The sequence below is a fragment of the Chenopodium album genome, chromosome 18 (assembly GCF_948465745.1).
Source record: "Chenopodium album chromosome 18, dcCheAlbu1.1, whole genome shotgun sequence".
Classification (NCBI taxonomy): domain Eukaryota; kingdom Viridiplantae; phylum Streptophyta; class Magnoliopsida; order Caryophyllales; family Amaranthaceae; genus Chenopodium; species Chenopodium album.
This window is the reverse complement of record NC_137851.1, coordinates 8,661,242-8,685,951: the sequence shown is the minus strand read 5'-3', so window position 1 is coordinate 8,685,951 and position 24,710 is coordinate 8,661,242. Positions and strand designations below refer to the sequence as shown.

At 34.0% G+C, this 24,710-nt stretch overlaps 2 protein-coding genes across 2 annotated transcripts; both read left to right on the top strand.

Moving 5' to 3' along the window:
* Nucleotides 1–111: 111 nt before the first annotated feature.
* Nucleotides 112–696, top strand: LOC145591730 (uncharacterized). Its single transcript, XM_081648234.1, has one exon. It carries the CDS (start codon nucleotides 112–114, stop codon nucleotides 694–696), a length of 585 nt encoding a protein of 194 aa, XP_081504360.1.
* Nucleotides 697–8,992: 8,296 nt separating this feature from the next.
* LOC145592991 (uncharacterized) lies at nucleotides 8,993–14,895 on the top strand. The gene is made up of 3 exons (XM_081649506.1): nucleotides 8,993–9,300; nucleotides 10,205–12,803; nucleotides 14,290–14,895. The coding sequence occupies exons 2-3, from the start codon at nucleotides 10,316–10,318 to the stop codon at nucleotides 14,643–14,645; spliced, it is 2,844 nt and encodes a 947-aa protein (XP_081505632.1). The 5' UTR covers nucleotides 8,993–9,300; nucleotides 10,205–10,315; the 3' UTR covers nucleotides 14,646–14,895.
* The last annotated feature ends 9,815 nt before the right edge of the window (nucleotides 14,896–24,710 follow it).

Sequence of the window (24,710 nt, the reverse complement as noted above, 5' to 3'; positions counted from 1 at the left end):
AGTTAGCTAGGGTTTTCATCTCTCGTCTTCCACTCAACCCTAACACTCTGTTTTTTCCGCTCAATACCCCTGTTTTTTCGTCATCTTCTTCTTTACTCCGACAACCTCACGATGTCGGACAAATCTTCCTTTCACCCTGCTTTTACTGTCTCTAATATTAAGAGCAGTATTCCGATTGTTCTTACAATGGAAAATGCTCAGTATTCCACTTGGGCGGAATTATTCAAAGTTCACGCACGCTCTCACAAAGTTCTCCATCATATTATTACTCCGGCCAAGGGCAAGGAGAAGGCTCCTCCCTCCACAGACGAGGAGAAGGAACTATGGTTAACTTTGGACGCAACGATTGTCTCGTGGACATATTCTACAATCTCTAATGATATTTTGCAAACCATTATTGAACCCGATGCTACGGCTATGGATGCTTGGAATAGATTGCGTGACATATTTCAAGATAATCAAAATTCCCGCGTCGTCGCTCTTGAACAGGAGTTTTCTACCACGACTATGGAGGATTTCCCTAATGTCGCTTCATATTGTCAACACCTTAAGACCTTGGCTGATCAATTGAGGAATATTGGTGCTCCTGTTTCTGAAAGTCGTATGGTTTTGCGCTTGGTAGGAGGTCTTACAAAGGCCAACAGTGGTGTCGGCACTTTAATCCGGCAAAGTGACCCACTTCCCCCGCTTCTATAAGGCCCGTTCAATGCTTACTTTGGAGGAAGCAGGGATGGCTAAAGAGGCGGCATCCAAGTCTGCGATGGTGGTCACCGAATCTCCGCAAGGTTCTGATCAGGTAGGGGTTCGAAAAGCAGAAATTCGGGTGGTAACCGGCGAAATTCTGGTGGCCGGCGCAACAATGGTGGCAGCTCCGGTAACGGTGGCAACTCAGGTGGCAGCCGCAGTCCTGGTGGTGGAAAATCCGGCAAGGGGAACCAATCAAGCAAAGGGTCGAGTGCAGCTCCTCAATCCAATTCGAGTTCTGCTCCATATTGGCAGCCCCCTTTCAATCCTTGGGGGTGGGCCTGGCCCATGCCTCCTTGTCCATACCCAAATCAAGGATGGGTCAGGCCACAGCAGCAAAAGGGTCCAGCTCAAGGTATCCTTGGTCCACGACCCATGGGGCAGCAGCCTCAAGCGTATGCAACTTCTCAGTTTGGGCAGTCTGCAGCTCCTACTCCAACGGACCTCGAGGCCGCAATGCATACCATGACTCTAACCCCACCGGACCCGTCATGGTACATGGACACCGGTAATCTCTCGTCTTATTTTAATTTGAGCACTCATCCTAATAATGGCATTCTTGTTGGAAATGGCACTATTATACCTATTGTTGGCTATGGAAAATCCACTTTACCCTCCCTTAATCCTCCACTTTCTCTAAATAATGTCTTGCATGCACCCAAATTAATCAAAAACCTCATATCTGTTCGTAAATTTACAACTGATAACTATGTGTCTGTCGAATTTGATCCATTTGGGTTTTCTGTGAAGGATTTTCGGACGGGGAAGCCAATAATGAGATGTAATAGTCATGGAGATATCTACCCTATCACCTCCACTACTAACAATCATGCTACCTCCACTTTTGCTGTCATCTCTCCTAAGCTTTGGCATGATCGTTTGGGTCATCCGGGGGCTACTATCTTAGATGCTCTTAGGAAAAATAATTGCATTGCTTGTAATAGTTTTTTTAATTCTAGTATTTGTGGTTCTTGTGTATTGGGAAAACACATTAAACTACCTTTTGCATCTTCTTTGTCAAGTACTATTATGCCGTTTAACATTATTCATAGTGATCTTTGGTCATCTCCTATTTTGAGCTCTTTGGGTCATAAATATTATATGTTGATTTTGGATGATTTTTCAAATTATTTGTGGACTTTTCCTTTGTCTCGTAAATCGGATGTGTTTGATAATTTCATTCCTTTCAAAACACATATTCTTAACCAATTTGAGCGTCATATTAAGAATGTGCAATGTGATAATGGTAGAGAGTTTGATGATAGTTCCTTTTGGGATTTTTGTAAGGCACATGGCATGTCTTTTAGGTTATCTTGCCCTCATACTTCTTCACAAAATGGGAAAGCCGAAAGAAAAATAAGATCCATAAATAATGTCACTCGTACCTTACTTGCTCATGCCTCTCTTCCCCCATCTTTTTGGCATCATGCATTGCAAATGTCAACATATCTTCTTAATATCCTTCCTAGCAAACTTTTGGGAAACAAATCTCCTCTTAAGGTTCTTTATAATAGGATTCCGTCTTATTCTCACTTACGGGTTTTTGGTTGTTTATGCTATCCTCTCATTCCCTCTACTACCATTAATAAGCTACAACCTAGATCAACTCCGTTGTATTTTTGGGTTATCCTAAAAACCATCGTGGTTACAAATGCTTTGATTTATCGTCTAATAAAATAATCATTTGTCGCCATGTTTTATTTGATGAGACTAAGTTTCCGTTTGCTAATCTTTATGTGCCACATGCTACTGCTTATGATTTTCTTGATGATGGTCTCCATCCATACATTATGCATCATATCTCCAATTCCTAGGAACAACATAATTCACCACCTCAATCTCCCTTGCACATCTCTCCCACGGTCCAACAGGCCCAGCCCACCCCAGCAGCCCATTCTAGGTCTGACCGTGGGCCACCTACTCCTCCCAGCCCACCTATCATATCTCCACACTCCAAATCACCACCAAATCCTCCTTATCCACCTATTTCCCAACCGACCCAAACACAATCAGGTCCACAAACTCCTCCTCCTCCTCCCATTAATTTCCAGCAGCCCAGAATGGTGACTAGGAGTCAACATGGGATTGTCAAGCCCAATCCCAAGTACACTCAACAGTCATTACACACATCAGTCATGAAGTCCCCTTTACCTCGTAATCCGGTTGAGGCACTTCGTGATCCTAATTGGAAAATGGTCATGGATGAGGAATTTAATACTCTTATTAAAAATAAGACGTGGGAGTTAGTGCCCCGTCCGCCAGATGTTAATGTTATTCGGTCAATGTGGATTTTTGCTCATAAATTCAAATCTAATGGTGTGTTTGAAAGGCATAAAGTCCGTCTTGTAGGTGATGGAAAGACTCAACAGGTTGGCATTGATTGTGGGGAGACTTTTAGCCCGGTTGTGAAACCAGCTACCATCCGCACTGTTCTCAGTATTTCTCTCTCAAAGGCGTGGCTTATTCATCAGTTAGATGTCAAAAATGCTTTTTTGCATGGTGAGCTTCAGAAAACAGTTTATATGCATCAACCTTTGGGTTACAGGGATCGTACTCATCCTGATTATGTCTGTCTTTTGCGTAAGTCTTTATATGGACTTAAGCAGGCTCTTCGTGCTTGGTATAAGCGGTTTGCCGACTTTGTTTTGTCTATTGGTTTCACTAACAGTACCATGGACAACTCTTTGTTCATTCTCAAGAGAGGGTCAGATTTGGCTTACATATTATTGTATGTTGATGATATTATTCTCACAGCTTCTACAGATGCTCTCCGGTGTTCCATAATGGATCTTCTTAGCTCGGAGTTTGCTATAAAAAATCTAGGTCCTCTTAATTATTTTCTTGGTATTGCTGTCACTAGGCATAAGGGTGGTATGTTTCTTTCACAGCGAAAGTATGCAGAAGAAATAATTGAGCGAGCCGGAATGTCTTCTAGTAAGCCGTCTCCCACTCCAGTTGACACCAACTCAAAGGTTAGTGCTACCTCTAGTGCTACTTTTGAGGATCCTACATTGTATAGGAGTCTTGCAGGGGCTCTACAATATCTTACTTTCACACGACCGGATATTTCTTATGCCGTCCAACAAGTGTGTCTTCATATGCATGATCCGCGGGTTGATCACATGTCAGCTCTTAAGCGGGTAATCAGATATATTAAGGGTACTATAGACTATGGTCTTCACTTGTATCCCTCTTCTTTTTCTTCTCTGGTCTCGTACACTGATGCAGATTGGGGTGGATGCCCTGATACGAGACACTCGACATCGGGTTATTGTGTATTTCTGGGTGATAACTTGGTTTCTTGGTCATCTAAGAGACAACCAACGTTGTCAAAATCTAGTGCAGAGGCCGAGTATAGGGGCGTGGCTAATGTAGTATATGAGTCGTGTTGGCTTCGAAATCTTCTTCTCGAATTACATTGTCCGATTAAAAAGGCGACTCTAGTGTATTGTGACAATGTGAGTGCTATTTATTTATCTGGCAATCCGGTTCAGCATCAACGAACAAAACATATTGAGATGGATATACATTTTGTTCGAGAGAAGGTTGCCCGTGGTGAAGTCCGAGTTCTTCATGTGCCATCTAGATATCAAACTGCGGACATATTTACAAAGGGTCTCCCACGAGTTCTCTTTAATGATTTTAGGGACAGTCTTAGTGTCCATCCACCTCCCGCTTCGACTGTGGGGGTGTGTTAAGATAAGTGTAAATATTATTGTATATTTCAGTTACCTTGTATTTAGCCTTAGGAATATTTCCTTTCCTTGTTTATAGTTAAATTAGAGGCATAGCCTAATCCTACTCTCTGTATATATTGCAAAGCATATCAATGAAAATAGGCACGGAATATATTCTTTCACAGAGTATAAAACCTATAAATACCAAGCTAATTACCTTAACTAATCAGTGTTACATTGATATTCCTTGAACAAGCTAAGATCTATCTAAGTGCATGATGACACAAGCTTAGCTATAATGAATGCATAATCCATCTTAGTTAAACAATACTTAAACCTAAAAAAAAGTACACTTTGTCTTTGTTATGCTAATAATCATAATTAATTTAATTAGGCAAAGTATTAAACATAAAGTTTAGTGGTCTTAAATTCCAAAAGGAAGGCCTTATATTGGAGACCACTAAAGAAGATAATGGTGGAGATCCAAGATAGGTGTTAAACCCTAGACAATGGCAAAGCATGCCGTGGTGTTTGACAAAGACACTTCACTGTATATTCCTTCGAGAAAAAAGATGGTAGGCTCTTTTTTTACCAACGCACGAGCATTTTTCTATTACTACATTAATCAAAAGCCAAATAATGTGGGAAATCTGTAATAATTTCTTCCTTCTTTTATTAGTTTCACTTTAGTTTACCTTTTACATTATTCACATTATTTATTACTATTATTATCGTTGATTTATCTCAATATGACTTTTAAAATTCCAACAATTTATACTCCTTTTATTTTAAAATATCTAATCTGACTCAATTTTTAAATTACTAAACGCATATATCAAAATTATTGACACAATAAGATTGAAAAGAGAACTCGTTCTTAATATATATATATATATATATATATATATATATATATATATATATATATATATATATATATATATATATACCTCATCATACTAGATTATAGATGATTTACGGAGTTGGATTAAACATGTCAAATCAAAATGAAACAATAATAAAACAAGTAGAGTGTATAAACAAAGAACTATACACAAAAGGAGTAAAAGACATTCTACTTTCCCTTTTTATTCCTTTGCTTTTTCTTACTTTGCTATCAACTTTATCTAGTGTACACAATTACATGACATCTATATCCTCTTTTGCCTCTCTATCAATCTCAGTAGACACCTTTTTGTATGATTGTATTTGTACACTCTGCAAATTCTCGTCTTTTTCCAGAGTTATGTATGGTGGACGAATTGTATTGAAAGGACCAATTTTTGACAGATTTTCTACAGTTATGCATGAAGTTTTCTGTATACGTACGAAGTGATTTTCTGGATTTTTCTTACATAATTTAGCCCTACAAATTCATTAAAATATACTCCACATTTGTACATAGGAGTTTTAAGTTTGTAATTATAACTAACCATATACTCGTACGCAAATATAAAAGAACACATATGCCAGGTCATAAAGTCAATGCTTATTTAAAATCATAATCTACTAATTAATGGTTGAGAAGGTTTTGCGTGAGAGCATTTCACGTGAATCCAGTTTATAATGCACACATCCATACAATGGCGGTCAAAATCCCAAACCGTCTGAAACAACACCACCACCGCTACTCAACTTAATTCCAAAAAATGCACAAACTCAACGAAGAAGATAACGACGACTATGCAAGGACTTCACCATCAACAACAACAGCTTAGTGCTCTTCTCTCCGTTGCCCTCGCCAAAGACGACACTGCCTCTTCCGCCGCCGCACCATCTTCTTCTTCCTCCTCGTCGGCGACTCGGGAAGCTGACGACTCCAATCGACTCAGCTCGCCGCCATTAACTCGCTTCATCGACTCATTCTTTTTCCTCCTAATTCAGTTCTCGTTTCTCACACCGCTACTTTTCTCTTTCAAGGCTTTTCTCAGCTTCTTACTGATAATTATGATCCTGTTTCTCTCTCAATATTGTTTAATATCTGATACTTATGCACCAATATTTGACTATAATAATCTAATTTTCTGACACTTTTAATCTAATAATTATAATCTAATTTCAGACAATTACAATCTAATATCTGAAAATTATAATCTAATAACTAACTATTATAATTTAATTTCTGACAATTAAACCTAATATCTGATAATTATAATCTAATATCTGATAATTATAATCTAATATCTGACCATTATTATCTAATTTCTAACACTTTTAATCTAATATCTGATATTTATAACTTAATATCTGACCATTATTATCTAATTTCTGACAATATAATTAAGAATTTTATTTTTTCTGTTTGTATGACCGGACTCACGTGAGTCCCTTCTACACAATACTTTCACTTAATGGTTTTATTTTCTACAATATGTTAAGATGAGTTTGTTGATTATTATGTTATTGAAGGTTATGTTGTCTAGCTAGCTCAATCACTACATACAATTATTTTTTAGATGATATGTAGTACTATTTAAAACGCAAATGTGAATAATTTTAAGGGAGGAAATACTACGCATACGAAAGTAATAAGAATACAAATTCATAGGGGCATTTATTAATTATGTTTTCCATCATTTCGATCAGCTATTTAGTGACCTTCGTAAGTTGAACAACCATGCAGTATTTATCTAGATTTAATACTGCTACTAATTAAGTTTAAGTCGGTAATGATGACGGACGGCTGATTAATACAGTATTATCAATGATAATCATCTGACTAACTGACTTTAATCCATCTTAATACTGTAATGTTTTAATTAATTAATCAAATACGTAATTTTAGTGGCGACCCAGATAAAATTGCATATATTTAATTAAGTGATTAGACCAAAAAAAAAAATGATAAAGTTAAAATTGGTGAAAATCCTAGGACAAAGTATCTTAGTCATCCTTTAAAATGACTACCATTATACTTAATTTTCATTGGATGATTTTGATTTATTTTTTTGTTGGTCAAACTTATTTAAAATGATTTTAATTTTTTAAAAGTTCAATTCTTTTCGGAATTTAATTAAAACAGATTTTTATAAGTTTTATAATTAAAACGGAATTTTCATTGGATGTTTTTACCATTATACTTATCTTTTTCTTGTTTGCTGTTTTTATTTTCAGTTTTCTGTTTTTGTGAAAACCAAAAACCAAAAACAGGAAACAAGAAAAAGATGTTTTCACTTTTCTGTTGTCAATTTTCAAAATTATCATGATTTTAATAAGTTTGACTAATTTTTAAATTATTATATGACATATATCATATGATTTTGAAAAACAAAAAAACACAGCGATGCAAAACGAACCATTAGAAAATTAAAATTAATTTCATGAAAAAAAAAATTCATAAAAAGCAAAATTCATTTTTTATAAGTTTTCCCATCAAATAACAAAACAAAATTTCAATGTAAATTAAATATTCGGTAGAATTTTCACTGATTCTTACTATTCTTAGTGTTGTGAGTAGGTGGCTAAAGATCCTAATCCGTTATTAGTCTCAAGAAGAGATAACTGCTCATTGATTTAAAAAATGCAAGATGTGAAAATTTTGAATTATAATTTGAACACAAAGCTCAATAAATTTGATTACAAAGAAAGAGCATGCAATAGGGCATAAGGGCAATAGGTTTTCATGTGAAAATTTCATAAAAGTCTAGCTAGAGTCTTGCAACAATTATGTTCTGACATACATACCCTCATTGCAAGACAAGGATAGACTCACATGTGAAGCCCGCAAGTTTAATAAATAAACTCACAAATGAGTTCATTGGCATATATGTACATATATTCCAGGAGTATATGTAATAGAGAATTGATTAATTAACTCATATAACGTACTACGTAGCACATCAGTGTTTGTACCGTCTTCGATTCATCTACCAATCTATAGGCTAATATATTTAGTGGCTTTGTGTAGGTCTAATAAGTAGTATCAGAGCCGATATTTCATTCTGAATAAGTGCGTAATTAGTGCCGATATCCATAGAGTGAGTTGGCCTAATGCTATAGCACATGGATTTTGACCATATAAATAAGCATGCGCCATTTGCAAGTAAGGAGACTCAAGAGCATATTCATGTTGGTTCCAAGCACACACGAATCGAAGGCGAAGGCATATTACATTCAATGTGGTTAAGTATGCATGCTTATAATCTTAAAGAAGAGTGTGATATTATAGACATTAATACACAATTACTATAATCAAAGTCTCAAGAACAAATATATTTCTTGCAATTAAGTTATTTTTAATTTATTAGAACTCATGATTTGTGTTGATTATAGAAGGATGATTTAAAGGAAGTGTAGGGAAAAGGTTACAGTCTTGCACACATGCATGCATGATGCTTTTAATTGCTACTTTTACGATTACATAATGTCAAGTACAAGATGGAAGCTAACCAAGTATACTCATCATTACTTCCCAAAACTTTGAATTCCTTTTCAACGGCTAAAAGCACTCCCTAAATTTAAATAAAAATCAAAAATAAATATCAATTTATAAAGTTGTTAATCAATTATCATCACCATTTTGATCAAAAGTGAGTCAAAGGGAGGATTTTGATCAAATCTCAGTCCGACAAATTCAATTGAGGGCTTTTCCAAACATCTGTCCCCTTTCAACCGTTGTATATTTTGCATTCAAACTACACACACAAAAAAAAATAAAAAATAAAAAATAAAAGATAAGGCCAAATTTTTATAATTATCTTTCAATTTATTGCCCTATTTGTTGATCTATATTCTTTCTATTTAAAGTTCTTAATCACTCACTCTTTGCTTCACTCTTTCCTGTCAACAAGTGTTATCATACATACAAAGTCTTACCTCTCTCTCTTAAATTATGCAAAAGTTTCTCTCAGGTTCTTTGGTGGTAATACTAGCTTACAAGGTAATTGAGTATCATAAGCAAGGTTATTAGGTTTGCCTATTTCACTGTTTATATATTGCACAATAATGCATATGAAGCCTCAGTAAGAAATTGTCTTCAATTGAAATGAGTTGTCACATCTATAGTGTATTTTTAACTAAAAAATTGTATGTAACAACTATCTCGTTAGAGAATAGGATTTTTGCGTATCTAGTCCATAGATAGAAAATTGCTTGTGCATGTTTTCTGATGCTCAAATTTTGTTGTATGTGTCGTGTCTTTTTGTGATCTACATAAAAGTCTATTGATGTTTTTATATTTTATAAATTTACACGTTGCACTATACATCATTATTGCCTTCTATGGTCAATTTGCAAGTTAATTATATATACATTTAATTCTGATTAGAAATCACTTAAGTATACTCATTTCTAGCATTAAATTTTAATATCAATAATATAAGTAACAGCGTTTTACTTATAAATAAAGTGAAAAACTGCAACATTATTATAGTATAAAATAAAATAGATGTGACTATAAAAGAGAAATTATACGTCCTAAATTATAGTAGTTCATATGTGTTATTTCAATCAAACACACACTATAATTTCTCATGAAAAGATAAAAATAATACTACCACCCCTTTTTTCTTAATAATTCAATCTAGTCAAATTTGGCTCATTCATTCCCGCCATTACCTTGGGATGAGAAAAGGCCCATAAATCCCACTATCAAAAGAACTATAACAAAACAAAACAAAACAAAAATAAAGACATACCCCTTTAACTCAAAACTAGTACATGTATAGCTAATGTATGAAGATATACTTAACATTAGTATAAACTCATTATTTCATAACCTTTTACTTTTGTGTTTTATACCAAACTTTATGTCTGATTTTATAATTTTATGTGCTTTTGATCAGATCCAAGGCATAAAAAGGATGATCACACTCATCACTTCACTCAACTAAATCATCTCCTCTGTTTCCTCTGACTCTAAATCCTCACTTATTCTCTCCAAAAAGTCCAAAAAGATGAGAAAATCATCAGAAATCACCAAAATTCTCTTCTTCTTTATGTTCATTGCATTTGATTTCTCCAAAGGCAATGAAATGGACCATCTTTTATCATTCAAAGCTTCAATAAAAGACCCAACTCGATCGCTTTCGAGTTGGGATCATTCAACCTCACCCTGCAATTGGAGTGGCATTACATGTTCCCCCAACAAAGCCCATGTCATTACCATAAACTTGTCTAGCAAGAACATCTCCGGTGAGCTTTCGCCTTCGTTGTTTCGCCTTCCCTTTGTTGCTTCCATTGATCTTTCAGTAAACCAACTTCATGGGAACATCCCTGAAGGTGTGTTTTCATGCTTATCACTTGTCAGCCTCAACTTGAGCAACAACAATCTCACGGGCCGTGTGCCTAGTCCCGTGCAACACGTGACACGATTCGAGACCTTGGACTTCTCCAACAATATGATCTCAGGCAAAATTCCGGAAAACATTGGTTTGTTGAGTAATATGAGGTACCTTGATCTTGGAGGGAATGCACTTGTAGGAGAAATCCCGATATCGATTTCGAACATGACCAAGATTGAGTACATAACGTTGGCTTCTAACCAACTTTCAGGTGAAATTCCAAACGAGCTTGGAAATTTGAAGAATTTAAAATGGATTTACTTGGGTTACAACAATTTATCAGGAAACATCCCAAGTAATTTGGGTATGTTAACCTCTTTATATCATCTTGATCTTGTTTATAACAAGCTTAGAGGCTCAATACCCTTTTCATTTGGCAACCTTACAAATCTTCAACACCTATTTTTGTATCAAAACAAATTAAGTGGTGAAATTCCTCCTTCAATTTTCACTATAAAAAGTCTTGTTTCACTAGACTTGAGTGATAATTTTCTCTCAGGAGAAATTCCTGATGAACTTGTCCATTTACAAAATCTTCAAGTTCTTCATCTCTTCACCAATAATTTGACAGGAAAAATCCCGAATTCGATTTCGTTATTGCCAAATCTTCAAGTTCTTCAACTATGGTCTAACAAGTTCTATGGTGACATACCACAAGACCTAGGAAAAATGAACAATCTCACAATTCTAGACCTTTCTACAAATTTTCTTACAGGAAAAATCCCCGATTCCCTTTGTAACTCCGGAAATCTTTATAAACTTATCCTCTTTTCCAATTCCCTTTCCGGAGGAATCCCTTCAAGCTTAGGATCGTGTCGTTCGCTTAAGCGAATTCGCCTTCAAAACAACTCCCTTTCCGGTGGGTTGCCTAAGGGGTTTACAAGGCTTGATAATGTTTATTTCTTGGATATTTCGAGTAATGATCTTTCGGGGAGTATTGATCAACATAAATGGGATATGCCAATGCTTCAAATGTTGAATTTGGCTAATAATAAGTTTGTTGGAGGGTTGCCTGATATGTCAAGTAGTGTTAAGCTTGAGAATTTGGATTTGTTGGAGAATGTTTTTTCGAGTAGTATACCTCCAAGCTATGGCAAGCTCGCCGAGTTGATGTTGTTAAGGCTAGCTAGGAACCGGATTAGTGGCGAAATCCCAGAGGAGTTAGCATCATGCAAGAAGATGGTGACACTTGACCTTAGCCATAATAGGCTAAGTGGCTCAATCCCTCTAGGGTTGGGCCAGATGCCGGTGTTAGGGCAGTTGGACTTATCGGAGAACCAGCTCTCTGGTGAGATACCGAGGAATTTAGGGGTTGTGGACTCGTTGGTTGAGGTTAATGTATCATACAACCACCTTCGCGGTGTGTTGCCCTCCACCGGAGCATTCCTGGCCATTAACTCGAGTGCAGTGGCCGGGAATGACCTATGTGGTGGGCTACACTCCGCAAGTGGTTTGCCACTTTGCAGAGGGGATCAGAAAGGCCCCACTACGACTGTATGGTGGGGCCTGGCTATATCCCTCGGTGTGATCATAATTGTTGTGATTATTATTTTTTGTGTGTTCATTATCATCAAGAAAAGGAGGGAAAGATTGTTGCAAGTCCAAAGGGTGGAAATGAAAGATGGAATTTGGGAAATACAATTCTTTGATCCTAAGGCATCTAAGCTTATATCAATCCAAGATATAATTACCATGAAAAATGATAAGAACATGCAATTTGTGGTGGAAGAATGGAGTGTTAATAGTTTGTGGGAGGATATTTCACAATTTGGGAAAATTAGGCATCCAAATACTGTGAAGTTACTTGGGGTTTGCAAGTCCGAAAAAATAGGGTTTTTGATTTATGAGAAGGTGGAAGGGAAGTGTTTGAGTGAAGTTGTACATGGTTTGAGTTGGGAACGTCGAAGAAGGATTGCTCTCGGGGTTGCTAGGGCTCTTAAGTACCTCCACTATCATTGCTCGCCGAGTGTTTTGGTTGGTGAAATGTCGCCGGAGAGAATCATTGTCGACGGAAAGGATGAGGCTCGCCTGAGATTAAGTGTTGGTGGGTTGATTTGCTTAGGGCCTAAAAGCTTCTTGTCTTCTGCCTATGTTGCACCAGGTAATTAATCAGTACTATAATTTTTTCAATGCATGATTATATTTCTGCTATATATTCTTATAGACGTTACTTCCTCTGTCTCTAAATAATTGCAATATAATCTACATTTTACTAATACACATAAGAATATATATATATATATATATATATATATATATATATATATATATATATATATATATATATATATATATATATATATATATTATATGCGTCAGTTTAAAATGTGTTTTAGAACATTAACTTGTTATAAGTTTATCAATACACATAATTTTAAAATAGTAAAAACTAATTATTGGTCCAATGTGTATCATGGAGACATGGTTGCAGTTATATTATCCTTGTTAAACTGCATTTAATTACTTATCGACGTTGAAATCAGCTATGAAGTAATTAATTAGATAATATAATAAACTTGGATTAAAGTATTGGATTAATTAAGTCACAGAACATTTACTGGAATATGTCAGTAATGTCTCTTATTCATAAAACATACTGTAACTTAAGTATATTCAATTATTAAGTACAATTGTTATTGTAGTTAGTTTTGTTTAAGCTGAAACAGGAACATAGACTGGTTATAATATAATTTTTCAATGCTGTGAGCCTATGAGAGTACTTTTATATTATGGGACTGTTAATATATATATACCAGATAATGATCATATAGACAATATTATAGACTTAATAATGCATAATCATAATTTTTGAAACCTTTCACACCTTTAATGATATCCCAACACCTAATCTTGTACCATCTTCAAGATGATTTATTTCTCTAGTAGAACATTAAAATGTCTTATTTGATAATGTTAACTCAGATCATACTCGTCTCATTTTTTTTTTTACACTGTTTCTTTATAGGGTTTTTTTTTTTTTTTTTTAACTTCATAAACGACAGATAGGAATCGATGAAATTTATATTGTCTTAATTAGTATCAACATAAAAAAAAAAAAAAAAAAAAAAAAAAAAAAAAAAAAATCATGAGTCCAAGGGATAATTAGTTCATGTGACCTACACCCAAAAAATGTTTCAGAAAGAACACACAACAAAGTAAAATGAGGATCATATAATTGAAACTTTTATGAATGCAAACAATTCTGCATGAATATGCAACATGTTTACACGATTTAAGGGTGTAACACAGTTTCCCAAAATTAATATGACCCCATCTCTAAAGTTAAAGATAAATTATAACAGCTCACAACATCATTTCATGGTACTTTCATATTTAACTTTAATGTCATTTTACAATTATTCACCGATCCACCAATTACATGTAATATGGACTACTTAATTAATATGCATATTCTTGCATTTTGAACATTCCTTTATTCTTTATAATATCTAAATTAATGGCATTATAATTAGTCTGGTAAAGTAACAATATAATTACATGGTTATGTAATCTTTTTTTGTATAGTTGAGCTTAATTAACTTAGAGGGTTAATAAATAATTATGTGCGTATATATACAATATGGCAGAAACAAAAGAGGCTAAGGACATCACAGACAAGAATGACATATATGGATTTGGTCTAATTCTTGTTGAGATACTAACTGGAAAGGGGCCCACGGACGCGGAGTTGGGGGCCCACGATGGTATCATCGGGTGGGCCCGGTATTGCTATTCGGATTGTCATCTTGACACGTGGATCGATCCCGAGATTCGAGATCAAAGGTTAAATAATCCAAATGAGATTGTGGAGACTATGAACTTGGCTCTCCAATGCACTGCTAATGACCCAACTGCAAGGCCTTGTTCAAGTGATGTGGTTAAAACATTAGAGTCAATTATGAAGTCTAGAAGGTGTGTTTTAGGGTTTGAGATGTCTAGGTAATTAGTTTTGGGATTTGTATTTTATGTTAAATTTTTGGCCCATAAAAAATCATGGCTTTTGTTGAGGTTTTATTTCATCTCTTAAGCTTGTTTTGCCTAAGTAAGGGCTTAGTATAGGGTTGCTATATATATTTTGGGTGATGTAATTTGTGATGACTAATTACTAAGTGTAGAATATAGGTAGATAATTGATTGAATTGTATTTTACAACATAGTTGATTAATGTATTGAGAATCTCATTTTCTATATTACTGAGTAGTGCAATTGATACACTTATCGTAATCTCTTGATTTTTACTTCAAATAATAATTATGAGACGTCCACAATTATTACACGTACCGATAAAATAAAAGTGTATCAACAATGCACCACAAAACATCTGGTGCTCCAAAATAGAAAATACAACATGTGGACGCATTAACGGAAGCACCATTCTTGATACTTTCAAATGCATGAAATAACACAAGTGTAATTTGAAATAAAATTACTATTTTTGAACAGACGGGGAATCTTATGACTTCTAATCACAATATATGGTAGTAAAACACATTTTCATTCTGATTGGTCAAGAAGGTATATCTTTTATGCATGTATAGCTATATGAAACTAATGAAAATGTCGCTGACCTCTTTCATCATGAGTGGATACATTGACAATTAAACGACAAACTCAACCACTTAAGTTTAGCTTTTGTTGATTTTACAAAAAGCCTTAGCTTGATTAATTAAGCACCTTAATTTACCTTTCCCAATTACCATGAGATAAAACAAGTGGGAAAAACAAAGTTAGTGTATAAATTTCAACTCATATGATCATAGCTTACAAGGGTGAAAATGTTTATGCTTGTTATTTACTCAAATAGACAAGCTACAACAGAATTGAAATATAAGTATGTAGTCCAAAGCAACAATTGACTTATAGGCCAAGGGATATATGAAAATTACAGTTTACCCAACCCTTTAATTGATATTGAATTCCCTCTATTATTTTAGGGTAAAAGGATTTGTTTCCAAATTGTTGCATAATGTTCAGTGAAATATGGTCTTAGTTATTCACAATAACTCAATAATTTAAAGTAGAATAAAAAAACTAAGAAAAAAAAAATAACTAGCACGGGTCGCAAACACTAAAAATAAGTCAGTATGGTAAGAAACCCCCTTAAAAACCTAGCTAAAAATATTGGTCATGGGCCTACTTTTGACGTAGTGAATGATAGAGAATGTAAGAGCAAATGTAATATATTTGCTATAAATCATTTAATCTCATCATAAATTACCTAAAAACTTCTACGTGTATATAATACTCAATTATATTGCTTCAACATGGTCCCTAGTCTTTAAATTTGTGAAATAATCTACTTCCGTTAACAGCGTTAAGTATCATGTGACACTATGATAATCACAGCCTTTAACATCGAGAAAATTGTCAACACGAAATATACAAAGCATGAATAAAGCCCATAAGCACAAAGAGAAAGAAGTGATCGAATGGTACTCAGGGTCTGCTTTGATTTACTGAATTGAGCTGAACTGAACTGAACTGATTGGAGCTGAAATAAACTGAACTGAGAGAAGGAAATTAGGAACTGAACTGAACTGAACTAAACTAAACTAATTGAAATTAAGCTGAAAAGAAGATACCCTTACTAACCAAATTAAATCTACCAAGTGAACTATAAAAATTTCGAAATGCACTCAAATAGAGTTCCAAACTCATGCAAGTTACGTTAGTTTTCAGTCACGAATCCACTACAAGATCGAATTGAAGTTGCATACAGTGAATTAATGGTAATGGTGGGTACTACGTGTGACAATAATATTTGCTTTTATCATAAAATATAGTTTGATAAAATTATTCTTTCCGTTTTCTCCCAATCATGTACTGTAAAGTGGGCAAGTCAAAAATTGCAAACTCATGCTCCTCTTTCAACTCTTAAACAACAATAGCTTTTTGCAAATATGAAAATTTAAAAGGGCTTATTCATTATGAATGTGCCTCGCTTTTATCTACCCTTTTTGGATCTATGATATTCCCTCTACTCTTTGTTGTTAGTAAGTACTTCTAAATTCCCTTTTTATTTTTGGGTGATTTTCCCGCTTTCAATTCTTCTCACCGGCCTACTTTAGTCAATTTTTCAATTAATTTGTTAATTATGACACTTATAATTTAGGGTTAGTGCTGCTCCTAGCAGCCCTTGGGCACCCAATACCCATTAGGCCACGATGAGCCTCGTTGCCTAGTGAGTAGTGACCCATGAATTGCCTCCGATGATATGGGAGATGACCCGCGACAGTTAGCTCAAGCCTCGTACTTCTAGAAATTAATATCATTTTAATCAATGTGTAAATCTGAAAAGGATTGTCAAAATCCATAGAAAATTTGACGTAGGTATCAAGTACATATTTGATGCTATGCCCTTATAACTCCAAGAAATTTACACGTAATTGCGCTATTCGCCAAGGGGGCATACATAAGCATATATACTCTTGTGACCCAAGTTCTCGTTCTTATTCTAGTAAAAATCTCAGAATTATTAAAACTTATCATTTCGGTACCAACTAATCTAATTGATATCCTCCTCAACTTTTATCCTCCTCCACTAGTAACCGTTCAAGTAAAGACATTCAAAAGGAGATTGGTCCATGCTTATTAGATAATAAAGTTGGTAAGGTCAAACAGTAAAATTCCAAATTATAGTTCTTTACATATTTTGGGGACCATGCATTATGTTAGTGATTTGGACATCCAAAGCTCCCTGACGAAGATAGATCGTTCATACAATGATACAAAATTTGTTTCTATTGTCCAAATAAACAGTTCTGCAAAATGAATAAAAGACGAGAATATATACAACACACTATGTATAATTTTACAGGCCCTTAAAAGCTGCAATTAATGAAATTATGAGAATGATTTTTGCTGGTCCATGAGAATGGTTTAGGACTTCACTGTAAAATGTTTCTGCCTTTATATATGCCTTTTGCTCCTACAATATAGACAATGATCAGTAATTGGCTAATTGCAGAGCTGTAGGACATATGCAATTATATAACTTATATTCCACTACTTTTTTTAAGATATTATATAAATGATGATAGCCAAGATTAAAATGAAATTAATTCATTAATTGTAAAATGCATTTTAGGGGATTCACCTTCCATACTTTTCATCCTTTGGGGACTCACCTTTCACTTTTCATCGTTTGGGGATTGTCGGTAGGTAACAAGCGTTTTCCGGTGAAGTAATATATATATATATATATATATATATATATTGTACAGCTAAATAAAACTAATTCATACTCCCTCGGTGTTTCAATAAGTGTTACAGTTTGACATTTTCACTATTCACATAATGGGTTTGACTTGATTAATTTACTAATATATAAAAAACAAATGTTATTGTAATACATTGTTGGATTCGTTATAACGTATACTTTCATAATATCAATTTTCCTATAATTTTATTAACATACGATTAGATAAATTAATGGTCAAAGTCGTCTCTCGATATGCGTTTTTGGTCAAATTGTAACACTTATTAAAACACAGAGGGAGTAATAAAATAAAACACTCCTAATCAAACTAACCAAGATTAGACTAAAGTCAAGCAACTTGTAGTCCTGTATTTTCTCAAACAAGCAACACTTTCATAGTAGACGAAAAAGCTTCTCCAACACTCTTCAAAAATGTTCCATTACTCTTCATTACAGGTATACGAAGTATATTGTATCTAAGTAATATTGTATCTAAAAATATTAGACCTTACAACAATACAACAACAAGGCACAATCTCAATCAATGATATATGAGAAGTTACATAATAAATCAAACTTGAGGTAAACCCACAACTCTGTACAATATATGATATGGGATTTTTTTTAAACAAAATATTATTGTTATTAAAAATAATTCTCATTACTCATATACATTTTTTTTTTTTTTTTTTGCAGAAATGTTTAACATTTTGGGGTTATCCAGTTACAATTTTACCATTTCGGGCACTGCAGAATCTTTTAATATGTTGGAGTTTTCTTCTGCAATGTATTTTTTTGTAGAGTCAAGGACTATTGATTAATTTTATATTAAGAATTTTATCACTTTGACAATTGTAATCAACAAATTAAATTTAGGGAGAATTTTTTATGAAGTGACCGGATTTTTGAATTCCGGTGACCAATAATCCCCAAACGATAAAAAGTGAAAGGTGAGTCCCCAAATGATGAAAAGTATGGAAGGTGAATCCCCAAAAATACATTTTACTCAATTGATTAATATTATTAATATTAATAATTATTTAAAGATAGTTTAGGCATAACATGAAAAATCAGATTAATTAGAACATACCACATGAAATTGGAACAAAGATTAGATAAAATTAAACCGTACCCAACCAATACTCTATTTAATTTATAAGAGTTCACGAGTAAGAAAAAACTTAAGGAGTGAGGTTTTCCGCAAACTTCATGACTTGCATTGTTGCATACTTGCACGTTGCAAGGTTGCCCTTAACTAGGTACACAAGGTGCCTTGAGGCTCATGGAATGATACTTCATAATATGGAGCAATTGCCAACAAAAATTGCAATAAAAAAAATAAAATAAAATATCAGAATAATATAATATTTACAAAATGAACTAGATGTTACATAAATCGGATTCAAAAAATGCTAGAATGGTTTTTTGTCCTTTAATTCTTTTTAATTAAGCAACATAATTATAGAATTTTTAAACAAGGTAAAACCTTTAATTACGCCGTTGTTTTGAAAAAACAAATGTATTTAAAATCATAATAAATGTATTCGTTACATGCAATCTGTCTTATGACTTGTGCGTCTCTAAGTCCCACAATGTTCAAGCTTGTTCATCATGTCGTTCAATTCCATCGTCACCAAACCTCTTAGAAACTTGAATTGTACCCAAAAATAAATAAATAAATAAATAAAAATAAAAATAAAAAACCTCTTATTAACACCATGGTAAGCCCAAAAAAGTTTTTATCACATGATAAGAATGTGTTGTTCCCTCATCACCAACTTAGATTGTACTGTATAACAAATACTCGTAAAGATAAGTGCTTCATATCTATTGGTGCTCACTCTTGACCTTAATTTCAATTTCACCAACCTCGTTTCAATGTAACATGCTAACAATCTATAATATATTTTTTTGACAATTTTGACTAAGATTGACACATTAAATTTACCAACTCAGTAAGACACATATATTATAAGATTACTACAAGACAAGAATCTAATTTGTAGAAGAATGTAAATGTAATGCATGTCGTAGTCTAGTCAAAATGTAATTACTTTTTGAACCATGCATGCTAAGTCCACACAAACTTTTTTTTTTCTCAACCCAATTCAGCTTCTTCAAACAACCTAATGATGATGCATATGTTATTGCTTCTCTCTTTTCGAGGATTATTGTAGATCATATAGCCCCATCTTTTATGAATTTTAATTTATTTTTTTAAAAAAATCTATTATAAATCCTGTTAATTTCAAAACATAATTTTTACATACGTAGATTAAAAGAAAATTAAAAAAAAAAAAAAAAAAAAAAAAAAAAGAAAGAAAGAAATATACTATTACATAAATAGGATCACCCAATATTATTAATTAAATAAAAAAGTTATAATGAAAGTTAAAATAAATTTAATCGTCTTTGTTATATCTAAGACGCATTGATCATCATCCCTCCGATCCGATCGTTTTCTCCTATACATCTTTTGGCTCATTCTAGTTGCTTCTATGCAATATTTAAGCAATGATGGGGAAGGACTTAAACTCGTGGGGTGGATTGGCTTACGTTCATATTTAGAAGATTCCACATTTCCACACCACCAAACGTTACATTAGTCTCTTCATCAGACAAATCAAAGAAAATATCCAATAACCAACTGACATTATAGCAACATTAAGGCCAACAACAGCTCTATTTTGCTGGCAAAAAGATTGATACTATTTCACAAAGTAAGTGAAATTCGATTTTCTTCTCAAAAGCCTCAACACAATAGCTAGATTTCAATTAAATTTCTTGAAGACCATGCAAAAGGGTTCAAAAGCACCTTTTTTGCATTTTGATTTTTAAAAGGTAGTTCTTTTGCTACCAAAACTTTCAACATGCAAATCATATCTAAAAACTTGTTTTTATATATCTTATATATCATCACCTTATCAAGAAAATCTTAAATTGCATCCTAACCACATACTTTTGCACAATCTTTATTGCAAAGGCACAAACAATAGTAATAGCCTGGCCTATTGAAGAAATTCATATCATTAAATTTATTCCCATAATTTGAGATGTGCATTCATAACCTAATTGTTGTATACTGCTTGTTTCTTGTAAGACGTTGCCTTTGCACTATCGATCTCTAAATCAAATTGATGGTATAAAATATGTGTTCTTGTTCTTTTTAATTTGTTGGTTTCATTTAAACATTCTGGCATAAAACACTACTATACAAACGGGTCAGAAAAAGAGTTCACTTAACAAGTCGGGCTTCATCTCAAAATCATACAGCAACAACAAGAGTAGCCCCTTAGCCATATAAAATGTTCAATTCTCTCAACTTTTTCTCAATGTCGGACATTTACATGTATTGTTTGGAAAGCCTACCTTAACAATTCCACTCTTACACCAAATCAAACACCGGGGGTCTCACCAAGACGACATCCAATGTCTTAAGGAATTCAAATTTCACTTGTGCAAGTTTTGTCACATGACCATCTCTTTCAATCAGCCTTATTGAGTTGTAGGGTTAAATAATATTCTCAAAACACCTAACAGTTCTACGAAACAAACATTAAATGAGAAACGAATTTGTATCGAAACCAAATTGATCAAGTTTACACCAAAAGTGCGTAGATTATAGACGGTTTCAATTTCATTCAAAACTCTCAAATAGGGAAAAACATGAGATTAAAATCACATAATCCATGCATATAATTATCGACTCCAAGGCCAAAGGTTTGATTATTCTTTATTTCTTTGACCCTAGCTTGAGCATATCCAAAAAACAAGCTATTGGGCCACATGAATCTTCATAACACCTTAGTTATGTATATAGGCTGGTCCAGTCCTAGAAAACGATGATAATTTATTTGGTACAAATTAAAGGTTCAAGTAGTAGGGTTTTGATTATGTACATGAGATTATATTGTTAGATAAGATAGAATTAGGAGTGATTTGATTTCATCATAATATAAAAGGAATATGATATGATCAATTATGGGCTCTAATTGCAACATGCATGGTGGTGGACCCTTGAATTAGTATTGGCTCACAGTCACGTACAGCTTCCAGGCTGTTTCAATTCAGAAAACATGGGTACATAATACGTGATTTCATGGCGGAGCCATCTTAATTTTAAGAGTAAGATTGAAGGATTAATGATGGGTTAGTTGAAGAAATAATTGGTATGCAACTTTTTTGAACGGCTAACTCTTACTAATCATGTAAGCAGGATGTTGTGGATACAAATTAACTTAGTTGGTGAAATTTTTAAGGGCTGATAGTGGATCAAATCTCGTTTACATCATTACCCTTTGTAGCTCTCTTTATATCATAAAATAAAATAAAAAGTAACCCCAAATTAGTATGTTGTATGTTTACTCTATTTGGTGTCAATGTTTTTGATTTTGACACTGTTTTTGTTTACGAAATTTCAAATATTATAAAGCTCGGAAATAACGTTTTCTCACTAGAGTTACCGATTTTTTTCAACATTGAATGAATCTTCTATCTTGTTCTCGATCTCTATCTCTCATTTTCAATAAGCAAGTGCATCCATAGTTGCATTTCAAGACTCCTCGCTTTCGCATTTATATCCCGTTTTACATTTTCGTACGACCTATAGTTGATGCGGAAGATTCAAGTAGAATTGAGTTCAATTTGGGTAACTCGGGTTAGGTCTCGCTTATGTTTGATTATATATATTTAACCAATATTGTCTGTTCGCATTAAATTTTGGGTAAGCTCATATTAGATCGTCCTATTTTGGTTGAAGTAAATTAAACTAAGTCATACAATTTATGAATCATCAAGATATAAATTTAAATTATCAAGTACGGATCAATTTTATGGAATTAAAATATTTAGATACACCCAAGTACAACATGCATATCTATCAGTCTATATGCTTGCTCTATCTTTCAGTCAAGTATCCCACAACATGGGTGCATAATATGTGATGTGGCGGAGCCCACACAAGCATAATTCAATCAAACAACCAATTCTGATAAACATTGAGCATAAATCCAACAATCCATACATCTAATTGTATTACACATAAAATTTACCTTTCATTTTGACATGCATTATGAATTGTTCCTCCTCATAAGGAAAAAGCAAAAGCTTTTAGTACTATTAGTTTAGCCAAAATAAAGGTACAGTGGTCCAATTATATAATCACGGGCTACAATTACAATAACTGAAAAAAAAAAAAAAAAAAAAAAAACAGTGAGCATTTTTAAAGTGCTAGTATAAGACTTTAGCAATCAGATTCTCTTATCAAACTGACATAATATGCTCTTTGTACTACCTTCCTTTTAAGTCATTCAATTTACGTACAATAAGTGTTTCACCTGGACGGCCCAACAAGTACTTCAGCAATCATCCAAACTCGATCCCAGCCAACTATAGGTAGGTATCAATGTGACAATTAATTCCGGACAGAGAGAGTATGTCATAGGTGGCCAAATGGTTATGTAATGTATAAAACACTAGATCAACCAAATAAACCAAAGCCCGAGGTAGAGGTAGAGCTAGAGTATAGCCACCTTTACGAAGGTTCGGTTTGATACAAGAAACAAAGAAGGCATATCAAGTCAAACAGGCTGAAAACTTTTAGGCATGCATCTGATTCATTTGTACATCTAGTCCTAATAGTATGCAACTTAACAAAATTGATTCAGCAAGAGAAGTTCTAACTAGTATCACTATTTATTGCTTCCCTCTAGCTAATTTAGCTCTTGCAGTACTTACTCATCAACTCGCTGCACACGAAAAAGTACTCAATTGATGCTCAGACATCTCAGTATTTTCCTCCAAGCCCAGCAGCAAGCATGCCAATACTTAAATAAAGCACAATTTCTTTATCATATTGCTAGTTTTACACATAGGATTGACATCTATCTTAACCTGCAGATCAGTGAGATCACATTTTCAGCGCGCAGCCTGCCTTCACGTAGTGTAAGCCACATATGGTCGACCTACATACATCCATGTAGCGCAGAAGTAATAAGACAGCAGGTATATATACAAAGGAGCCTCTAAATTGAATCGTTAGGAACACAATTCAAACACCAATATATAGATGAACAAATTCCATTTACTCATTTAGCATTAAATATTTCTTACTAAAACTCATAATTTCTGTTAGAAAGACTCAAAAAGACTTCACCTTCCATTGTTCTAGTCACAAACATGTTGGTATCTAAAGGTAAAAAGCTGGATATTAACACGCATGAACTCATAGTTGAGTCCTATTAGGAGTATAAGCATAGTAAGCTGTAGGACTAACCTAACTAACAGTAACTGTGGAATACTAATACCAGAAAGGCTGTGCTATCATCCGAAAATCCGAAATCCCATATGATTTCTTGAGTTATCTCTCCATTACTAGTTATGTAATACAGGAAAAACTAGTGAGGCTGTGAACCTGCTAGTGAGGCTGTGAAACTGCTATCTATTCCCCAATCTCTGAGGATGCTCGGGTGTGTTGTAGTGCAGTAGTTCAGTTTGAATCGCTTTCACCCCCTATGCATGTGCATAGACAATGTCACATATAGCCGAAACTCCATATACAATAGGAAGCAACTTTAGCTATTCAGAAACTTTGATGTGCAAGTTTTGTGCAACTGAATTTTTTACAATGTTGAACTAGTAATTCACGGTATCCAGTAACTCCTCTTATATCCGAGAGCACAAGAAGATATTGTGAAAATACCAATCACATGACCTGCTAAGTAATTGAATGTGGTAAATTATGCAGGAAAAGTAGGAGAGAAGAAAGAAAAAGACGTACGCTGAATGAAATATTTGTAGACATAAGATGTA

Coding starts and splice junctions, on each gene's coding strand:
- LOC145592991 (XM_081649506.1), top strand. CDS start 10,316: ATGAGAAAATCATCAGAAATCACCAAAATTCTCTTCTTCTTTATGTTC. Junction 12,804..14,289: donor TTCTGCCTATGTTGCACCAG/GTAATTAATCAG, acceptor ACAATATGGCAG/AAACAAAAGAGGCTAAGGAC.
- LOC145591730 (XM_081648234.1), top strand. CDS start 112: ATGTCGGACAAATCTTCCTTTCACCCTGCTTTTACTGTCTCTAATATT.